General features: G+C 49.4%; 1 protein-coding gene across 1 annotated transcript in view; it reads left to right on the forward strand.

Annotated features, from left to right (window-relative positions):
* The window catches only part of Ser (protein serrate), a 110,313-nt gene that overhangs the window by 89,443 nt on the left and 2,399 nt on the right, over positions 1–18,471 (forward strand). Inside the window, exons 3-15 of the mRNA XM_089556655.1 lie at positions 3,934–4,340; positions 5,279–5,566; positions 6,623–6,841; positions 7,782–7,998; positions 11,624–11,737; positions 12,118–12,231; positions 12,363–12,476; positions 12,882–12,998; positions 13,521–13,748; positions 15,067–15,191; positions 15,952–16,209; positions 17,157–17,270; positions 17,550–17,715. Of these exons, the coding sequence (XP_089412781.1) occupies positions 3,934–4,340; positions 5,279–5,566; positions 6,623–6,841; positions 7,782–7,998; positions 11,624–11,737; positions 12,118–12,231; positions 12,363–12,476; positions 12,882–12,998; positions 13,521–13,748; positions 15,067–15,191; positions 15,952–16,209; positions 17,157–17,270; positions 17,550–17,715 (2,481 nt within the window). The remainder of the gene's footprint in view (positions 1–3,933; positions 4,341–5,278; positions 5,567–6,622; positions 6,842–7,781; positions 7,999–11,623; positions 11,738–12,117; positions 12,232–12,362; positions 12,477–12,881; positions 12,999–13,520; positions 13,749–15,066; positions 15,192–15,951; positions 16,210–17,156; positions 17,271–17,549; positions 17,716–18,471) is intronic.

The raw sequence follows: 18,471 nt of genomic DNA on the forward strand, positions 1-18,471 counted from the left end.
GCTTCGCTGCATGTGTATTTTCTACGTCATCAACCACGCTGCATGCACGATGGCGAACGGGGTCCAAAAGATTGCTGCCGGTTTTGCCGCGATAAGGCTCGCAATGAAAAGTTGTCGCGGGGCTCTCGGATAGGCCGTTAATGTATCCGCGGGGTGCTTAATGTCGCGGAGACGCTGTATAATTAAGCGCGCTCGCGTATCTCGCTCGAAAGTTTCTTGAAACACCGAGCTTGCTTAAAAACAAACGAAGCAAGGGGGGACGCATACGTTAATGGGATACAAAGCGAGGTCGGACGTGAACCGAACTGCGACGGTTTCTTGAACTCAGCCAGATGCTGATCCTGTCGTTAAGGGATGTGGGAGTGCAATGCAGTACCTTTGTAGCACAGCCCAACAGACCTGGCAATGTCTGCATTCATGTAACTCCGTTCCCCTGGCGTTCCATCTACACTCTAAACACGAATACACCTATATGGGAGTAACAAGGGTGCAAGCTGTGCTCAAGCGCACCCGCTTTTATAAAAGCATACTCCCCTTTATAAAAGTAGTCTAGCGCATTTCCTTTTAAAAGGGAGCTTTTCTGAAAGGTCAGTTTACTCCCTTATTACTCCTTTCTGTTCTGAACGTGTACTACGGAAGACACAGCACTTTATTTTTAAAGATTTGCCCGCTTTTATTTTTCTATCAGCTGTGTACATGTTTAGTTATCCATCAAGTAGAGAATGAAGAGTCACTTCGCGAAACTGAGTTTTATTCGCCGAACATTCGCACACCATAAACTTTTTTACGTCTCAGCAGTCGGCAGTGAATGAAAACTGACACATGTTCACGACCTTCAAGGGCGCATACTAGAGACGCTGCAATGCACAGGCTGAATCACATAGACAGGCGCGTCGTTCTTTGAAGACTGCGAGACAGAAGGCAGCCACATTAGGTATTAATGAATCGCCCAGAACTGCGGAAGCATATGGCGCAGCCGCTCACGCGCGTAACAGAGCCCTTCGTTAACGGCTCAAAGAACGTGTGTGTCCGTGAAACAAACCCCCCCAAAGAAAAAAAGACACCGCCTCCGCGTAACACAAGGGGGAGGCGATCCACCAGTTTGTCGCGCGGTCATCGACCCGCCTCAACCCTGACCTTGCACGTGGATCTCGAGGGGAGAGAGAGGCAAAAAAAAAAATAGAAGAAACCCTCTTCCAAGCCGAACTGCTCATCCCAGTGTTTTTTTGCCCCTCACCATGACTGTCCGCCGTATAGTGACAAGAGGTATTCCCTACCAGCGTTATGGCTTTCAGGTTCCTTTTCTTCCTCGTTGTTTTGGCGGCGGGGACGTCAAAACACGTGGCAGAGTGCGTCCTCTTATATAGCCGACCACACGCGAAAAAAAAGAAAAAAAAAAAGGAAGCGCACATAAGGAAAGAACGAGGGAGATAAGGATAAAGACTGTTGCATAGGCACGCATTACGCAACCCAACTTCCTTGTTTTCTTTACTGTCATCCCCTCCATACAGAGAGGGAGGGGGCGTTGGGGCGAGGCCCAAAATAATACCGTCCCAATCACTTTGGGAAGCCGGCAATAACCTCTCCCACGCAATGCACGGCAGGTCCCTGTCCTTTTTTTAGGGAACCCGGAAGGAAGCAGAGAGGTGCTCCCCCCGATAAAAAAAAAAGATAAAAGAACTGTTGTTGTCAGCATCCGGCGGGCAAATGGTGAACCCAACCCACCCACCAAACCCACGCGCGCCCTCTGGTCGTTTTTCCTGCAGGCAGAGACAGCATGTATGATGCATGCTTCGCCGCCGCGGTTGCCGTGACGTTGTCACTCGCGGAGCGGCCGCCACGCGTCGCTACGGGTCAAGGGTCAACCCGCGGGGTGTGTGGGGTCCGGGCGCTTCTTCGAACCCGCGTTTCGTTTATATAATTCTTTTTTGGCACTACGAACGCTCAGCCTGCCACAATAACATGAATGAATAAAGCAAGAAACGAGATGAAACTGCGTCAGTCGACGACAACGGGTTCCTCAGAACCGAAGAAATCGGATAACACTTTTTCCTTTTTGCCTCTTTTTGCCTCTTCGTCGCATCCTTGCTCCTCCATGGGCGGTGTACACGCTTGGGGAGCCGCATTCGGCGGCAACGTGTGTTTCTCCGTCGAGGCCGAACGGCGTCGCCACGTGCGGTCTTTCGTAAGAAGCGCGGCTGCGTCGTTTGTTTAAAGCGAGGCGACGCGGCGAACGCCTCTTCCGTCGACAAGGATGCCGGTTGTGGTGTGAACAGAGGCGTTAACTTAGCTGCCGCACATGCCGCGATCATTAGGCGATGACAGCGTAGCGGTATATGTTTTTATTTTCCCTCTGCCTGCTGAAAAACTACGCTGAATGATGAAGAAAAGAGAGAGGGAGGGTTTGAAGTGCTTTTCTTGAAGTTCCCTTTTTTCATTCTCCAAAATATAAACAGAAATCCATTACCCTATACAAACACATATGTGACTTCTTTTTCCGCTTGCACGGCTACTAGGTATGCGAAGATGAAGAACTGAAGTTTCACAGAAAAGGTGGTGCGCACACAACACTATGTTTGTGCCACTTTCCCCTCTCTTTGTCCACGCGTTCAGCCTTCCTTCAAATTTTCCCTCACTGTATGCCTCGACTACTTGACAAACAGCGCTAAACAAAGAACTGCGGACTGCAGAAATACACATTCCCGTCTCTGTGTCGTCCTCCCTCTTCATTCCGAGCTGCTTTTAAAGCGGTGCGGCTGCGCACAAGTGGGTGCTTATACGTAATTACTTCACAATTGAAATATCCTGCGCCCTGTGGGTTTCCGCCTAAATACATTGGACTAGCACCGCTTCCGCTTCTAGTCGTTCAATATGGCCTCGACCTACACCATCTGCTAGACGTCCTGGTTAGGTTGGTTGGTTGGTTTATGGGGTTTAACGTCCCAAAGCGACTAAGGCTGTGAGAGACGCCGTAGTGGAGGGCTCCGGAAATTTCGACCACCTGGGGTTCTTTAACGTGCACTGACATTGCACAGTACACGGGCTTCTACTACCCCACACATGCGGTGGTCGCGGGTTCGGTCCCCGGACTAGGAAGAAGTTTTCTTCGATTTCTTCTGCTTCTTATCAAGCGTATAACTTTCATATGCAGCCCTGTGATATCGCTTAGGTTGATGCTGATTTAAATGTACTCTACCTTGGGGGTTTCCCCTCAGTACTTTGAATGAAGTCCTCATAAAAAGTTCCGGCATACTGAAGGCGTACTATAGCGTGAAAGTACACAGCACCAGCAGCTACCTAAACAGAAAGGAGTGAAAAGGGAGTAAGCTCTCTTATGGAGCACTCTCGTTTATAAAAGGGAGTACTTTAGGGGACAGCTCCCTTTTCACTCCCAGATAGGCGTATAAAAGTTTACAGTGCGTATGCCTGCAGCTCATGCGCAGTGGCAGGTGCCCGTTCCCACCTAGCCACTTTAGAAACTCCGTTCTGGAATGGCCTAAACAGTTTCAGCATTGTTACGCTATGCTCAAACTCTCAAGCCAACTCGCTCCCATAACGCAGTCTAATGCACTATCATCATCATCATCATCATCAGCAGCAGCAGCAGCAGCAGCCTGACTACGTTCACTGCAGGACGAAGGCCTCTCCCATATCTCTTCAATGAACACTGTCCTTTGCCAGCTGCGGCCACCGTATCCGTACAAACTTCTTAATCTCATCCGCCCACCTAACTTTCTGCCGCCCCCTGCTACGCTTCCCTTCCATTAGAATCCAGTCTGTGACCCTTAAAGGCCATTGGTTATCTTGCCTTCTCATTACACGCCCTGCCCAAGCCTATTCTTGTTGATTTTGACTAATGCATCAACTATAATGCACTATCTATAGTTCACTTTAAAACGACCCCCTCCCCCTCTTTCCCTCTCCCCCCGGCAGACGTGGACCGTCCCATCGAGCGGCTGGCCTACTCGGGCCTGGTGCTGCCCAGCGAGGAGTGGCACACGCTACGGCACCCCGGCCGCGCCGCGCAGCTCTCCTACCGCATACGGGTGACCTGCGCCGCCAACTACTACGGACCCAGTTGCTGGACGCTGTGCAAGCCGCGCGACGACCGCTTCGGACACTACCGCTGCGCCCGGGACGGATCCAAGCTGTGCCGGCCCGGATGGACGGGGGCCACCTGCGAGACGCCCGTGTGCCGGCGCGGCTGCCATCCCGTGCACGGGTACTGCGAGCGGCCCGGCGAGTGCGTCTGCAGGCCCGGATGGAAGTCAGAGCTGTGCGACCACTGCGCCCCCTACCCCGGCTGCCGGCACGGCTACTGCAACAACACGCCATGGCAGGTGCGCATTGACGGTTAGGCCTAGTAGCAGTGCCCTTATCCACGTGTACAGTCTTTGTCAAAAGTAACCACTTCTGCAGTGGAGCCCTTGTGACTTTTCTAAAGATAAAAAGTTGTTGAAAGGTAGGAAGACCCCCAGTCCTTACCTTTAACGATCACTTCAGCTTCTGGGAAGCTGTAAAGGCTCCACTGTACGAGCTAGAAGCAAACCATGCAGCCTGGTTACTTTTGACAAAGACTGTACGTCGAACTTTGTTCGCTGTAAGCGATATTTCGTTATAACTGCAGAAGAGTAAGATTCACATATATGCACTACAGTCTCGTTAACTCAAACTCCCTGTTTAATATTGAACTGACGTTTTCACCCTGCCAGCTGCATCAAATATACGATACAAACATGCTGTAGTCGGTTACAACTCAAGAACGAAACTGCTCTTCCCCGTTAAAGGACCCCTTTCCAGCCAAGGGCGTCGGCCGATTTTCATGAGCCTACTAGCGTGACAATGCAGGGAGCGGAGCAGCAGTGCGCAGGAAGGGGTCTGTCCCAGACCATGGAGAGCGCGGACTGTCCCCTCTCACCTACCACTACCTGCATTGTCACGCTATAGCAGGCTCATGAGAATCGGCCCACGCCATTGGCTGGAAAGGGGTCCTTTGACGGGGAAAAGCCGCTTCGTTCTTGAGTTCTAGCCGACTATAGTAGTATAGTGTCATAATTGAAGTCAGCTGATCTAGGAAAAGACTGCTGTAAAACCGCCCAACGCGGCGAAGGAAGGCGCCGAGCATGCCCTCAATTTTAACTTTTTTGAATTCTCGATATTGTTGGCAAACTGAGCGAAATTCGACCACAGCGCACCACCACGATGTGGAGGTAACAGCCGAAGTAGCGAGTGCGTTTGAAATCTGGACTCATTGCATCTTCTTCTTTTTGGCGCGCAGTGCATCTGCGACCTGAACTGGGGCGGCATCCTGTGCGACCAGGACCTCAACTACTGCGGCACCCACGAGCCGTGCATGAACGGCGGCACGTGCGAGCACACACCCAGGGGTCCCCAGCGGTACCTGTGCCGCTGTCGGCCCGGCTTCTCGGGCCCAAACTGCGAGCTGGGCCGCGGGGCTCAGGGATGCCTGCCGGGACACTGCCACAACGGCGGAAGCTGCGTCGAGCGCGCAAACGGCACCTGGACGTGCGCATGCGCGCCCGGCTGGACCGGACCGCGGTGCCAGGTACGCCCACGGTTTGCCTTGGAACATGGCGAAACGTATCGCTCAATCTCTCCATTCAAAAGCCTCTCCAACTATTTCATTCACGAAGATGTTCAGTCAGGTCACAGGTCAGGTAATAAGTCGAATACAACTCAAGAACGAAGCGGATTTTCCCCGACAAAAAGACCCTCTTCCAGCCAAAGGCGTGGGCGGATTCTCATGACCCTACTAGCAAGACAATGCAGGGAGGGGACTATCCCCTATCATTTGCCGCTCCCTGTATTGCCATGTTAGCAGGGCCATGCACTTTTGTAACATGAATCCTTTATCGCGGTGGCTTCATAAAATGATTACTCAAATATACAGGACAGCATCGCGCGGACACCTCTCCTTTTTAATACGGTAGCATCAAAAGCCTGAGAAAAAAAAATGTCGTCGGTTATAAAATTCGCCCTTTGGCTGGAGGGAAGTGACGCCACCGGACCGGAAGCGAGGTCACTTCCGGTAGAGGTAAAAACAAGTTCTAATGCTAACGCATTGCCAACACATAAGATAGTAGGTTTCCCTGTGAATTTTTTTTTATTCCTGCACGCCGTCCTGATTCTTCTACGTATCACGCACCACATGCTCGTCAAGGACTGTAGAGAGTCTTAGCATACCGGAGACTTACTAGAATAGACGTATACCGCATGCCGGCTGCGCATGCGCAGTGGCATAAGTGGGGTCAGGCGAGGCCACTACGCGTGCGCAGGTATACTGTACATCGCCCTCGAATGTGCTACTACATAATATATAGATAGTGCAGCACGCCTCACATGTTACCAGAATGGAACAACAGCAGAAGGGGACATAGAGTGGAGATACAGGGGTAATGAGGGAGTAATTAGTCATTGGCTTACCGGACGCCGACTGCGCATGCGCATTGGAATAGTTGGGGCCATGCGAGGCCACGGCACGTGCGCAGCTCCCGTACTTAAAATCGGTATACGTCTATGTTAGTACGTCTCCGGTATGCTAAACCTAAAGGAAGACAGTTATTGACCTGTGACCCCCTCTTCGGGGCGGCACCTGGTGCAGGAGCTGAGCGGCTGCCTGGCCCGTCCGTGCCAGAACGGCGGCGACTGCGTGGCCACCTCTCAGCCTCGGGGCTACCGGTGCATCTGCCCCGTGGGCTACGGGGGACCCCGGTGCGAGCGGGACGAGGACCCCTGCCACCCGAACCCGTGCGCGCACGGAGCCTCCTGCTTCAGCCTCGGAGCGCACGACTACTACTGCCACTGCACCGACCGATACCAGGTATACAGCCTGTCGAATGTACCGCAGACAGTGTTACCACAATGGAACACATACTTCGGTGCCTCACATATGTCAACCCTGTAGCCTGCAGCCTCAATGGCTAAAGTTGCTCGCTTGGCAGAGCTGGGGAGGAAAAATGTCGGATGCGACATAACGTATAGAGCAGGGCTGGCATCTGAGCACTGGCCGGCAAGGGTGAACAGCAGAAGGGGACATAGAGTGGAGGTACAGGGGTAACAAGGGAGTAATTACTCATTGGCATCCACCCAAGCGCAGCCACGCGGCTACAAAGGAAAGCTCACCTTACCATATGCTAGTCGTCCCTGTTAACTCAGTTGGTAGAGCGACTGCTCCGTTAAAGCGGTGGTCCCGGGTTCGAACCCCGGAACAGGACCGATTTTCCTTCAAATACGAAGTTTCTGAGGAAGCTGTATAGGTTTCTTTTGTAGCCGCATGACTGCGCTTGGGTGGATGCCAATGAGTAGTTAGTCCCTTATTAAAATCTACTCCACCTTCTGGGATTCCCCTAAACATTTGACCATACACTAAGAAAAAAAGGGACTAAAGGGGGCGAGAGGTCATTCTTTTTGACGACTAACTGACCTGCCACTCCTATTAGTCCTTTTCAGGACTAATTGCAAAGGGTCTAACTGTTGGTCTCTTTGGAAAGGGGTGTAACAGTTGATCCCCGGGAGCAGGTGTGTAAAGAAAAAATTCAAACGAAGCGTGATTTCCAGCGTAACTTAGTGCGGGATAGTTTAACGAAACAGAAATAAACACACATGAAAATACCGGGATTCAAACCCACAACACACAGGCAGCTGCGGGTGCGAACGTGGAGCACCAGAGCTGCCACCGCTTGCTTCGGCATGTATAGTCTGCACTGCATCGCCACCTTCAGTCTCGAGAACTGACGTCCATCGCTGCGGTCTTCTCACAGGGCAAGAACTGCACCCAGGACCGACCGTGTGGGGGGCCCGGCGGACAGCCCTGCTCGCCCCCCGCTGCCCTTCAGGGCTGCGCGGCCGGCGAAGACCACGGCGTCGGCGGCGCCTCGGTGTGCGGGCCGCACGGCCGCTGCGTAGCCAGCGGCTCGCCGTCGGGAGCGTCGAGCTGCGTGTGCGACGCCGGATACACGGGACGATACTGCCACGAGAGTGAGTACCACTCGTCCCGTAACCGTTTTCCCCAATCGGGAAGGGTCCAAAATTTGGCGGCCACGCTTTTTCCTGAAACTGGGCGTGTTCGTACTCGTCCGTGGTTCTGGTTCCTGGGGCTTATTCCGCGGGCGCTCTGATAGTTATGTACTGCTTCCAAATGTGCAACTGTACTTCTACAGGTCCTGGCGTCTTTGGGAGCTTGTAGGTTCAGTAGTGACAATAGAGGTGCATTTCAATCCCTGTTTCCCAGATGATTTTGCACTGTTCTGCAGTATTGATCATTTTAACTGAAAGGACTTCGAAGTTAAACTTCTTGGATTGCGCATGCCATAGACTGCATACATAGCGTGAATATTTCATTACACAACATTACTTGTAAACAACACACAAGTGACGCCTAATTGGGTATATAAGTATGAGCCCATGGTGTCGGCTAGTTCGAAACTCTGTGGTGCGCTGACGGTGGTGAAGTAGTGCTGGTTTGTAACGCTCTAGTGTCACCTACTTTTTTCTTTGTGCATTGCAGAGTGTTCGGCAGCTTAATTAAAGCAAGGTGTCGATTCTTAATTAAAGGTGTCGTGCTCTCAAAATTGTCAGGTCTGACAAGCAGCTGGTTGGTTCACCGCGTTTGTAAATTTCTCTGAGGGTTTAATAACGCTTCGGTAATGTTTTTCACACCCGCATTTGAAACGTTTTACCTGCTGCACCTAAATGTCCGAGGATGTCCCGGAAGTCAAAAGCCGTGTAGGTAAACGGCTCCCGGCGTCTGTTGGACACCCAAATGTCCGTTCAGGATGCTCGCAGGACGTCACTTGGACTATCAATTTGCATACGTTTTAGAGTCCTCCGCACATCCGTTGTACATCGGTCGGTAATTTGCGGACGTCCTAAACGGACATCCTGTGGAGGTCCAGGGGAGTTTCAATGTCCATTGGGCTGTGGACTTTGGCACATGCCCAGTGCACGAAGGGAAACGCCCTTTTTTTATTCCTCCGTAAAGCTTGCTACCTGTGCAGAAGTAACTCGTAGGATAAACTAAACACGTGACTGCGCTTTGCAGTGCAAATTTCGCCTGAGAAGGCGCGAATTGCCGCCGAGTACGGCGGACAAAGTGAGAAGCGCCCGCCAAAAGCACGCAGAACGAAATATTCCTTTTTCTCGCACCTGCAGCGAGAAGCTGGGACGAGCGAAGTATATACACTATAATGCAAGCAGGTAGAGGTGGGAGGGCGGCGGCAGTCCACTGAGCGAGGTTCTTTTCTCAAATGCGCTTTTTACGACGTCGCTCGTTACAGCAGAGCCGCGATGAGGTGCGGGCCTCGGTGCTTCGTTCTTCCTCCACCCCCTCTCCCGCTATTTCGCCCGGCAGTGAAGAAGAGACGGGCCACCGAAGAAGGGCACAACATTCCGGCAATGAGCGACGGTCTCACCGCGCGCCAACAGACCTGCGGGGCGCAGCTATACAGTCTCTCTCTCTCTCCCTCCGTAAGAGAGAGTACGCGCCGCTCAGCGAGCACAACAAAGAACCACCGCTGACTGGCGGCGAAGAAGTCGGCGGTCTAGAAGCTGCAGCGCGGCGGCGCTGAGTGGTTCCCGGTCGCTTATTGACTCTCTTTCGGGGAAGAGCTCCCCCCCCCCCCCCCCCCCCCATCCCCGCCTCTCTCAGCTCGGGAGGAGCGGACTGCCACCGGCATACGCACTCGTTTCATCTCGTTTCTGCCGTTTCTGCCACAGGACGTAACCGATGGCCTCCCGGCTACCGATACAAGAAATACGAGCGTAAAAGTTTTGTATTTCCCTCTTCATTTCTCAAATGCCTACGTTGTCTAATTCGAGACGCAGCGGAGTTTAGTGTAGTTGACCTGAACTTCATTTATATCGTTATGGTACAAGGACGTGGCCTAAGAAAAAAAGAAGAAACTTTTTTGGAATATTTTCACTGACGTTTACTAAACTTTTGATGTGCGAACAACCGCAGGAACGGGAGAAGGCGCGTGATGTTCGCTATACCTTTATTTCGCTCATCCAAATATCTCGCAGTGTGGATATGAGCTCGGTCTTTCTATTCTGTGACGACCACGCAGTACCGCCTGAATTAATACATAGCTGTCTTCAATTTCCACTGGAACCAACATTGCTGGAACTGAACTATATACTGTATAGCCTTATGAGTTGGAAATATGTGGTTGCTCGCTCAATGGAGGAAAAATAAAGCACAGATCTAGGTAGAGAGCAAGTTGGCCACTAAGAAAGCATCCAAGTTGAAGTAGACCATCGGGACACCAAGATCGTGACCGCACGAGGCTTAGCGCGAGGTCTCTTCCATCTTGTAGTAACATGGAAGGGCCTTAGAAACTAGATAAGCGCAAAGACAAGAGAAACGCTCGTCGGGGGTACAGTTGCTGCAGAGGAGACTTTGGAGAGGAGGGGGTCGAGCCATATACCCGCTTCAATTACGCTCCACGGTAGCCGACGCGTGTAGACCGCGCGCGCCTGTTCTCTGGAACAACTGTAGTGGGCGGGGGGCGAGGGCGTGCTCTTTGCAGCCGCTTGTCGTTCCGTGCAGGGGCTGGTGGGTGATGCTGGGAGGGGGGGGGGGGGGGGAGATGAAGAAGGGCACAGCGCTCAAGATCGAAACGTCCGCCGCGGAGGGAGGTACAGTGCGGTAGTAGTGCGGGCGTACTACAAGCACAACACAAGGCGCACTGGGGGTTGGCCAGGCTCTACTCTCCCTGGCGACCCGCCGCCGCCGCCCAGAAGCCCCCAACCGGCCGAGGGCTCCAACCGGATGCGGCGCGCCGAGAATGGAATGCCGCTTCTCCGGTTGTCCCGCGCTGGCCCGCACCGGCCGCGCTGGACACCGGAGCGAGCGCGCGCGGGCGCCTGTCACTTCGCAAACGAGCTCGCCCAGAAGAGCAGCCGGGCTGCTACTACCGCTCCCTTCCGCCGCGTGGTGGCCGGAGCAGCATCAGCACCCTTTCCTCGCGGCTCATCTCTTTGCAGTTCACCCTCCGCGCGTCTCGACATCAAACCACCCTTCCCCTCCCTACCCGCCTTCTTATTCTTGCCGCCTTGTTTGTGAACAGGGGCTCTCCATTCGATCAAGCCGTGTTTCGATGAGACGCGGTCATTGTAGTCCGCCCTGCTCGTTCGCATGCCTCCGCCAGCGTCTGGTGGCCCTGCCCGCCAGGTGTGCGGACGATGTTACAGTTCTGAACGTTAAAACACGCTGGCTGCAAAAACAAAGCAGAAGTGACCAAAAGAAATAGCTAGCAGGGACTTCCGATACCAAAACACACACCTTGATATCCAGTGGATTTCGGATGTGCTACCCCAACTCTTTCGTGCGAAGGCACTTCTATGCCCCAGACAGATGAAGCAAAGGAAACTGTGCGGATAGTTATTAATGTGATTCAAGAATTTATCATGGTCCGTAACTGCCTGCAGTGTTCTGCTTTGGTGTGCCATTTTTGAGAAGTCAAATGCATATTCGAAAACTAAGCACCAATGCATTGCTTGACTGTCTTAGCTGCCCCATTAATTGTGGGCATGGCTTTGGGGTGCTGGAGAGTAGTTAGTGCTCCTATAATGCTGAGCACCTACACGCATTGTTGTATTGCAGATATCAATGACTGTGTGCATCAACCTTGCGTAAACGGAGGAACTTGTGTGGATGCAGTCAACAGCTACAAATGCATCTGCCCCGAGGGTTGGGAAGGCCCACACTGCAGCAAAAGTACGTACATTTTGCAATGAAAGATCAAGTGTTGCCATGTGTAATTCACCCAATGGGTACTGAACCACTCTTGGACATCCTGAACGTCCGCTGGACGTCCAAGGGAGTTTCGATGCCCATTGGGAAGTTTCATTCTTGCATGATACTGTGCAGCAAAGCCATGTATGATAAATTGGAATCATCATCCTCCTGCCAGACCTTGCGCAGCAATGAGGCTGAATGTTTAAATCCTCAAAAATAAGCATTCTAATGAAACATTTGAAACATGCAAGGTCAATACTGTCACTTCTAGTTAATCCACTAAAAAAGTTAGTACAGTAAAAGATTTATGCCAGAGCATTCAGCATGAATCTACATAGATATTATTATTGCATTTCCAGATCGAGATGAATGTCAACCCAATCCATGCCACAATGGAGGGAAATGCACAGACCTAATTGCAGACTTCCTTTGTGAATGCCAAGGACAGTGGAAAGGAAAGACATGCAACCTCCGTAAGTATATGCTCACCTTCCACACATGAGTTGCAGCTGCCATGACAGTACAACCGTGTTAGTGTTTGTTGTTAAGTCTGGGTATGTCGCTCTCTGACTAAGCTGGTGCTACATGCTTGTCACTCATTTAGGTGACTCTCACTGTGACAGCGACACATGCCTCAATGGTGGCACCTGCGAAGACATCGGGGACACTTTTGTCTGCCATTGTCCGGAAAACTACCACGGTCACACGTGTCAAATTGGTGAGTGCTATTGAGTCCTGCCTCCATACCTAAAAATTGGTACAAGTGTTTATGAATGGTCAGAAGCACAACACGTAACCAGAAAACTCATTTCCAGTTGGAGGGCCTCACGTTAAAGGTTTATCCTTATCCAGTCACTGCTGTTATTATTCTTCAATATAAAGGTGCTTTATACTTCCATGCTAACAGGTGAACTTGCAAAATCAACTCTAGTCTCTTAATGAAAGGCAGAAACCATGCAGAGTGAGATGTATATACAATGAGGCCATGCTGCGACCTAGATCACCGAATGTTTTAGTAATCCTACTTCTCAGACTCAATATGAAGTGCATTGTTCGTCTGGCAACCAAAAAGTACCCGTGACAAACAGTAGCATTAAGCACATTTTCTTTCTATCTTTTGCAGCCAAAGTCAATGGCTGTGAGTCCAATCCATGCCAGAATGGAGCCACGTGTGTCAACAGTGGTCGTGGCTTTTCCTGCATGTGCAGAGAAGGATTTGAAGGGCCACTCTGCCAGCAGAGTAAGTGCCTCGCGCCCTGTGCTGCATTGCATAATAATCTGAGTCCAGCCTTTTGACTGCTTTATTATAGCTTCTTCCTTCTTTTCTATTTCGTAAGTTGTGCTAAACTGCCATTACTTGAGACAAGAATGACATGTGAATATAATTTGCATGCCAGTGGAATGGCTGGCACATTCTCCAAGTTCTCAGTGTGTCAAGGACAAAACGGGAATAAAAATCAGTTTCTTTTGGAGTAAGTGTAAACGACATGGAAAGGCAAGCACTTTTGTTCACTTATCAACAATCAGAGTAAAACATAGTAATGGACAAGATAGTTGCACATATTGTTAGCCTGATGGTCGTCAAAATGAAAAATGTTTTTATATGTGAATTCAGCTGAAAAAGCAGAAGGTGCGGCACACACCAGCAATCTCGAGAGCATAGATAATAGCTCATACAATGACATAAACGCAGTTCTTGGAATTAAATCGTGGGTGACATTTGTTGACCTGTTGTCGCATGTTCTCCGATTACTTTCCGCAGATGTGGACGACTGCGCATCGTCGCCCTGCCATAATGGTGGCCGCTGCATCGACGGTGTGAACTGGTTCAGATGTGAATGTGCCCGTGGTTTCGCCGGTCCTGACTGCCGCATCAATGTGGATGAGTGTGCTTCAAACCCTTGTGCCCCTGGCAGCGTCTGTGTGGATGCCATCGGAGACTTTGAGTGTCGCTGCCCACCTGGACGAACGGGCAAACGCTGCAATGTTGGTCAGTTCCCTCACCCTTTATTCTGGCGCTTTGCTTCATGGAAGGGGAATACGTGGATGAGAATGTGTCTAAAGGGGCCCAGAAACACAATCTTAGTTAACTGTTTTGCCTGTTGATTGTATACAGTGAGTTATAATGGTGCTATTAGCGTCGGTAATACCGCGTATATTCCGTTTTTTAATATTTTAATGTCCTCTCAAAAACAACTTCATGGCTCTGATGGTGTCGCCACACAGTGGCGGGTTTTTAGCAGCGGATATGACATCACCTGGCGCGAGCTTGATGATCGGACAAACAGTAAATATACTGCAAATTGTGTGAGTAAATAGAGACACATTTTGTCACCTGTTTGCGTTTTATATTAGATTAACAAAAACAACTTGTTTGTCTTAGATAAAAGCTCTGCAAAGCAAGTAAAATAAAAATACACCACCAGGGGTGCTCTGGCATGGAAACGACGCTGCCAGTCTCAGCAAGAACGAGTTACAGAGAGCAGGCAACCATGGAGTACAAACTTCCGCAACGTGCTCTGGCTGGCTGTTTTGATTGGTTGCGCCAGGTGCTGTCATTGGGAGAGCGAAATAGGAGTGGGAAGCCCCGCCAAAATCGAGTTGAGGGCAGCGTTTTGTTTGCTTGTATTTTGAAATTTCTTCGCTGAATAACTCCCGTTCCTGTGCATCGATTCCTGTAATTCTATTTAGGTCAGCATCTGTGTGACATAAAGAACCCACCTGAAGTATAGCCGGTATCCCCCCAAGCAGTGTTTCGCAGCCCCTTTAATAAAAGTGTGACAACTACCAGTAACTATTACAGAACAGCATAAGCTTTTTAAACGTGAACATGTTTATTGGTGTACTACTGTGCCTGTCACCTTGGCACAGTTTCAAGTATGAAATACTGCAACCAGTCATGACTTCAAAAACCCCAACTGGGAGCACTCTGAACATGCCAAACCCCATTTGATTCAAACTAATATGAGACTGGTCATAGTTATGTCCTTAAAAGTTCCACTTTTTTTTTTTTTTGCTGAGCTCAGCAAATGTACACTAGATTCTTGAGAGGGTACTACAAAGACACATAGAAAACTGCACTGTCACATGTATACAAATAAAATTACATGCTACATTGCAAGTACTGATCTCACTGATTGACCTTATCATAAGAAGCGATTTCACCCATATTGTGTTCGCTTTTAAAAATACCAATAACTTTGATAAATAGCAAAGAAATGATGTGGTTACGAATAGTTGTCTAGAGCATTTGCCTGGCTTCTGAACGTTTACTTTGGCATTAACTTCTCTTTTTTTTATTATTTCAGTGCTCGTCACCCCGGCAACATACCAGCCCTGCGAATGGAAAGGCATCATGTATCCAGAAGGAAGTCGGTGGCAGGAAGACTGCTCCCTGTGCAGCTGTCACTCCGGCGCTGTCACATGCGTTCCTGTAAGTGCAGCTTTCACATGAATGGTTCTTTCTCTATCCTGCAGCAACAAAAGCTCTTCACAAATGGTGCCAAGGACACAGCACTATTTTCCGTCTCATACATGGTAGGCAACGCTGCCAAAGCTAGCGTGCCTGTTCGCGCAGGCTAAGTCCAAGTCCATGCCCAAAGAGTAGTCTGCCGTACAACTAAAGTGGACGCAAGCATATTTCGTTGCAACAGATCTTAAGTGTGTAAATGGCAATCTCCTTGACTTCATTTTATCTCTTGCCGCATTTGCGTCCTCCAACTCATTGAGACTTCGAGAAGTAAGAACATCTTTTGGAGGTCTGATACGTGGCTGGTAGGGTGAATTGCCCTGACTCCGTCCACGCCTAAAAAGTAGTTTACACTCAGTGAAAGTTATAGATAGCCACAGGGTCCACACACTGAGTGCCTCACAGCTTTGAATGTAATTTTCAGTGCTGCCACTTCATTTTATACCGATTTTTATTTTCCTCCAAAAACTCACCGAGGCTTCGAGAAGGACAGAAAATACGTGGCAGAGTAATGTGGTTTCATGGATGCACTACTTCCAGAGCCTTTGCACCGTTGCCTGCTATGTATGAAACGGAGTGTAGGACACAGAACAGAAGTGGTCATCCTCAATTTATTACCTATCCTAAGTGCCGCTACAGCAGTATGGTTGTTGGCAGTGTAATGCGAGGCTAGCCCTGCTAGTAACCAGCAACAGGCTCACCCATGTGGCCTCTTGTATTGCAGAGCGCATGCCCGGAGTCTGGCTGTGATCCATCTGGACCTCTGGAGCAGTGTCCGCCGGGTGAAGTGTGCATAGCAGGTGCACCAGCGGAGTCCTGTTTTGTGAGGCCCTGTGCCCAGGGTGGCCAGCCCACCGGCCACTGCAGTCCACTGCTTCTGGCTGCCACCAACCTGTCCTCCAGCTGCCTTCCCAACGCGGCAGAGCCCAGCAATGCTTGTGCCAAGATTACGCTGCTCTTCGACCGACGTGCCATGGCTCCCGTGAGTGATTCGTCAAGCCTGGCATTGTGGCAGAGTAGCTAAGTAGATGAGATCGGTGAATGAGAGCCATTTGGAGACGATTTCTTGTGTAGTCTACATTGACTCAAGCTTTCTTGTCTAAGATGACGCTGCCGCCACTTTTATCCACGGAAAAAAAGTTACAACTGTAACGTCATAAAAGGACCATTTCTAAGACTTGACTTGACTTAGAAATGTGATATGACGCTTAGTCATATAGATGGGAAAATTGCGTTTTGCCGACTATGATCTACGAAAATGGAGACTTGATGATTGATGATCTGCTATGGCGCATAAATGTTGATTTAACTTTCTGCTATGCCAGAACTGACTGGAATGCACTTTAGCTTTCAAGGCCATTAGACAAATTTAAATGAACATGTTTTCCTTCTCGCTTGTGCTCTCATAAACACACAAAAATGAGCAGTAAAATTAAAATGTCTGGTGCATACATGTATGTATAGAAGGATAAAGAGAAATGACAAGGAATCTAACAGTGAGTTACCACCAGTAATCCTAGAAGTCTCTATCGCACTGTGAAATGCTACAGGTCAACTGAGACCCGTCCATTTTGGTAGCCAAGAAATTTAGGCCAAGAAACCTTGCTCACTTTTGCAAGTTGAACATGAAGAAAAAAAAAAACTAGGATGCAAATTGTTTACAACAAAAGACAAGGAAAGAAAAGAAGTAAGGCAGGACAGGGCACTTTCACGTGCGTTTTCAATGCTAGTTATGCAAACTGACAATAAAAAAACACTTCGGCGACAAGAATGTGCATTACTAATTCCAGTTAGAGCTTTAAACAGCATACATATGTTAACAAACTAAAATGTAATTGTTTTGATATGTTTACCTGCCTCTTGTAGAACAAAAGACCGTAACAGGTCATTGACACCGAAGGCTTATCCAAACCTCAATCTGTTTCACAGGGGATCACGGTGGAGTCAGTATGCAGCAACATACGAAGACTGGCGGTTCGACGCTCCATCATCATCCTGTGCGCACAGAAACTCACCGACTCTGACAGCATTGAAGTGACCGTGGTAAGTACTCACAGAAAAGGAAACTATGCTAGTGTTTGAAAACAGTTGCTTGCTGTTGTTTTGCTTGCAGTTATTTTCAGCATGCATTTCTTCACACTTTTCTGTAGTCGTGCAGACTAAATGGGAAACATGCCTAACTGTTGCGGTTCTGTGTTCACAGGAAGTGTTGTCAGAGTGTCTTGGAGGTTGAAGGCTTGCTACCTCTTTTGAGCTCCAAGTACTAAAGAGCATAAGTTCTGCTTACTGCGTACTCAGACACTGCACCCTTTGCTTCCCCAGTTCACACCCGGTCGCCCCTCAGCGTCTACATATGCAGCAGTCAGTGAGACAGCAAGATCGCTTGCTGATGTGATTAGCCGAAAGCTCACCAACCACACAGCACTGTCTTCAGTCATCGAAGTGAAGGTGGAAACGTCTTTCGTGGGACTTGACCAGAAGAATACAGGTCAGTGTTCTGCAAACAGTGTGACTGGGGTTGTCAGCAAGAATGCCCCAAGGAAATTCTCAATAGCTGCAAGCGCAAGCTTGCTACTATGCAAGGCCAGCAGTTTGCACAGTCAGGCCGGAATGAAACGCAAACACGTGCATGCCATTCTTTACTGCTTTTCAGTGAGATGTTGCTTGACATTGGGTTTATGAATATGTACTTTGGTACACGTTACCCAGAAACATGAATCAGCCCAGTTATACACTGCAGCTGAAAGTACATGGGTAAGATATTTTGTTTTGTCTACAGGCACTGCTCACATTTCATTCTGGCCTGAATGTACCTTTAGGAAAATGGCAGAGCTGAATTAAAAGGCATAGCTTGCATCAATCTCACGTGGTTGTGCAAGATTTAGGTACTGAACTGCAATGTAAATGCAGCATGTTCTGAACTCCACCACAAAGACAGAGAACAAACTAGATGAAGTTAGTTTAAATGAACCCTTCTAGCCGCAAGTCCAATAACAGGTTTCATAGCTGATGATTATAAATTGTTAAATGATGTGTAGTCCTGATGGACAGCTAAGCTAGTTGGTTACTAGTGTGAAGATGCACTTTTCTAGCACTAAATTCACTTAACAAAAGGTTAGAGAGCAGTTCTATGTCTGTCCTCACATCCTAGGTAGCCTGAATCAATTCAATCACTTCAAATCTTATATTTAAGACACCTATTGTCCACGACCACCTAATAGTGAATATGATATGGAAACTCCTG

Source organism: Amblyomma mixtum, chromosome 8 (assembly GCF_055824585.1).
Source record: "Amblyomma mixtum isolate Tamu chromosome 8, ASM5582458v1, whole genome shotgun sequence".
Classification (NCBI taxonomy): Eukaryota; Metazoa; Arthropoda; class Arachnida; order Ixodida; family Ixodidae; genus Amblyomma; species Amblyomma mixtum.